Source organism: Olea europaea, unplaced genomic scaffold (genome assembly GCF_002742605.1).
Source record: "Olea europaea var. sylvestris unplaced genomic scaffold, O_europaea_v1 scaffold25901, whole genome shotgun sequence".
NCBI classification, from domain to species: domain Eukaryota; kingdom Viridiplantae; phylum Streptophyta; class Magnoliopsida; order Lamiales; family Oleaceae; genus Olea; species Olea europaea.
Window position 1 is genome coordinate 1 of NW_019244209.1, and position 1561 is coordinate 1561.

Sequence of the window (1561 nt, forward strand, 5' to 3'; positions counted from 1 at the left end):
GGGTTTCACAACTTTTCAACCACACATTCCAAAAACTTTTATCCAAATCTACTAAAAATCTAATTTTAATCCCCAACAAAGAGGGGCTCAAGCTGTCTTCAACCACATAACAAAAGCATTTCAGTTCAATCTCACGATAGTAAGTAGCGAAATCAATAGCAAACTTGGCCATGGGGAAGTTTCTTGAAAATAACAGCATTTACTACATAAATTATTCAGCAGAGAAAGCTATTTAACATTTAATCAATGGAAGATATGAAGTATCCTCTAAAAGACTTAGTCTTTACTATCTACTGCATAATATAACTGGTGACTTCTGCAGAATTCACCCCACCCCACCCCCAAACAGCCAAATTAAAGAACATTCCCTATTATATGCTGTGATGCTAATCTCTGCACCCCCACAGTACAACTATTGGTCATTAGTTTTTGCATTTCAAATCTTAAGCATGGGCTACGCAAACCAAACCTGCTAAAATTATATAATTATTACATATATTATACAACGCGCTCCGACAGTAAGCATAATTTCCCAACAAGCTAAAATACTAGATTAAGCATAATTGTCCAACATAGTCACCAAAAAGAAATGTAATTTCCATTTCATTTAAATTTAACCATATGCGAATAGATATATAAAAAGATCTCACCCCTTGGATTCTCTTGCCAGTAACAGGGCACTTTGGGCCACTGGCCCTCTTCTTCGTGCTCTGGTACACAAGCTTCCCTCCTAATTTCACACACATAAACCACTCATTAAACACATAAAACCTACCAATATAACGACACACATCACATCACCCGCAAACAAATCATACCCATATTTACATTTTCAAATCCAACACATATACAAATGAATAAATACAATGACTTTTACCTGGCGTTTTGACAATCCGGTGTTGGTTTGATTTAGTGGCATAGCTATGCCGCTTCCTGTAAGTGAGGCGTTGCACCATTTTCCTCCTCGGGTTCAGGTGGCGACTCGGCGCTTTAGGGTTACTGAGGCAAAGGAGTAATCACTTCGGAGAGAGAACTATATATAGGTGGAGGGCGCCCTAGATCGTACGGTTCAGATATTCCACATTCCTAATATACGGCTGAGATTCGGTGATGGCTTTTATTCGTTGTGTTGACGAGGTAGTGGATCATTTTTGGTCCAGAGCCCAGTCCATTGTAAACTAATCTTGCCAGTTGAAATAGTAGTGGGCCTAAAACAGATTTGGCCCAATACTTAAGTTTACGGAGCCTCTTTATATCCTTTGGAAATGACAAACCAGGCCCAACCCAATTCTCTTGATTTTTATTCCTTAAATTTTTATATTTCAATTTTAGATATCTTCCCATATCTAATCTAACTTCTTTTAAAAAGGGGAATGAGGAGCCACTGTTCAAAGAACAGTAAAGTAATCACATTCTACTGTTGAAACTTTTTTTTCTTTCTTTTTCTTCTTTAGCTCACGTTGCTTTTTACCAGCTCCTTATTTTCGACGACCATACTCCTTATTTTCAAGTACAAAGTAAGGCAATAAGGGTACAACTTTATTTCTTTTTGTTTTCCTTC

General features: G+C 37.4%; 1 protein-coding gene across 1 annotated transcript; it reads right to left on the minus strand.

The window, feature by feature from the left end:
- Positions 1-533: 533 nt before the first annotated feature.
- LOC111382950 (60S ribosomal protein L34-like) lies at positions 534-1033 on the minus strand. The gene is made up of 2 exons (XM_023006996.1): positions 878-1033; positions 534-730 (listed from the first exon to the last, which is right to left on the minus strand). The coding sequence occupies exons 1-2, from the start codon at positions 954-956 to the stop codon at positions 549-551; spliced, it is 261 nt and encodes an 86-aa protein (XP_022862764.1). The 5' UTR covers positions 957-1033; the 3' UTR covers positions 534-548.
- Positions 1034-1561: the final 528 nt, after the last annotated feature.

Coding starts and splice junctions, on each gene's coding strand:
- LOC111382950 (XM_023006996.1), bottom strand. CDS start 956: ATGGTGCAACGCCTCACTTACAGGAAGCGGCATAGCTATGCCACTAAA. Junction 731..877: donor CCGGATTGTCAAAACGCCAG/GTAAAAGTCATT, acceptor GTGTGAAATTAG/GAGGGAAGCTTGTGTACCAG.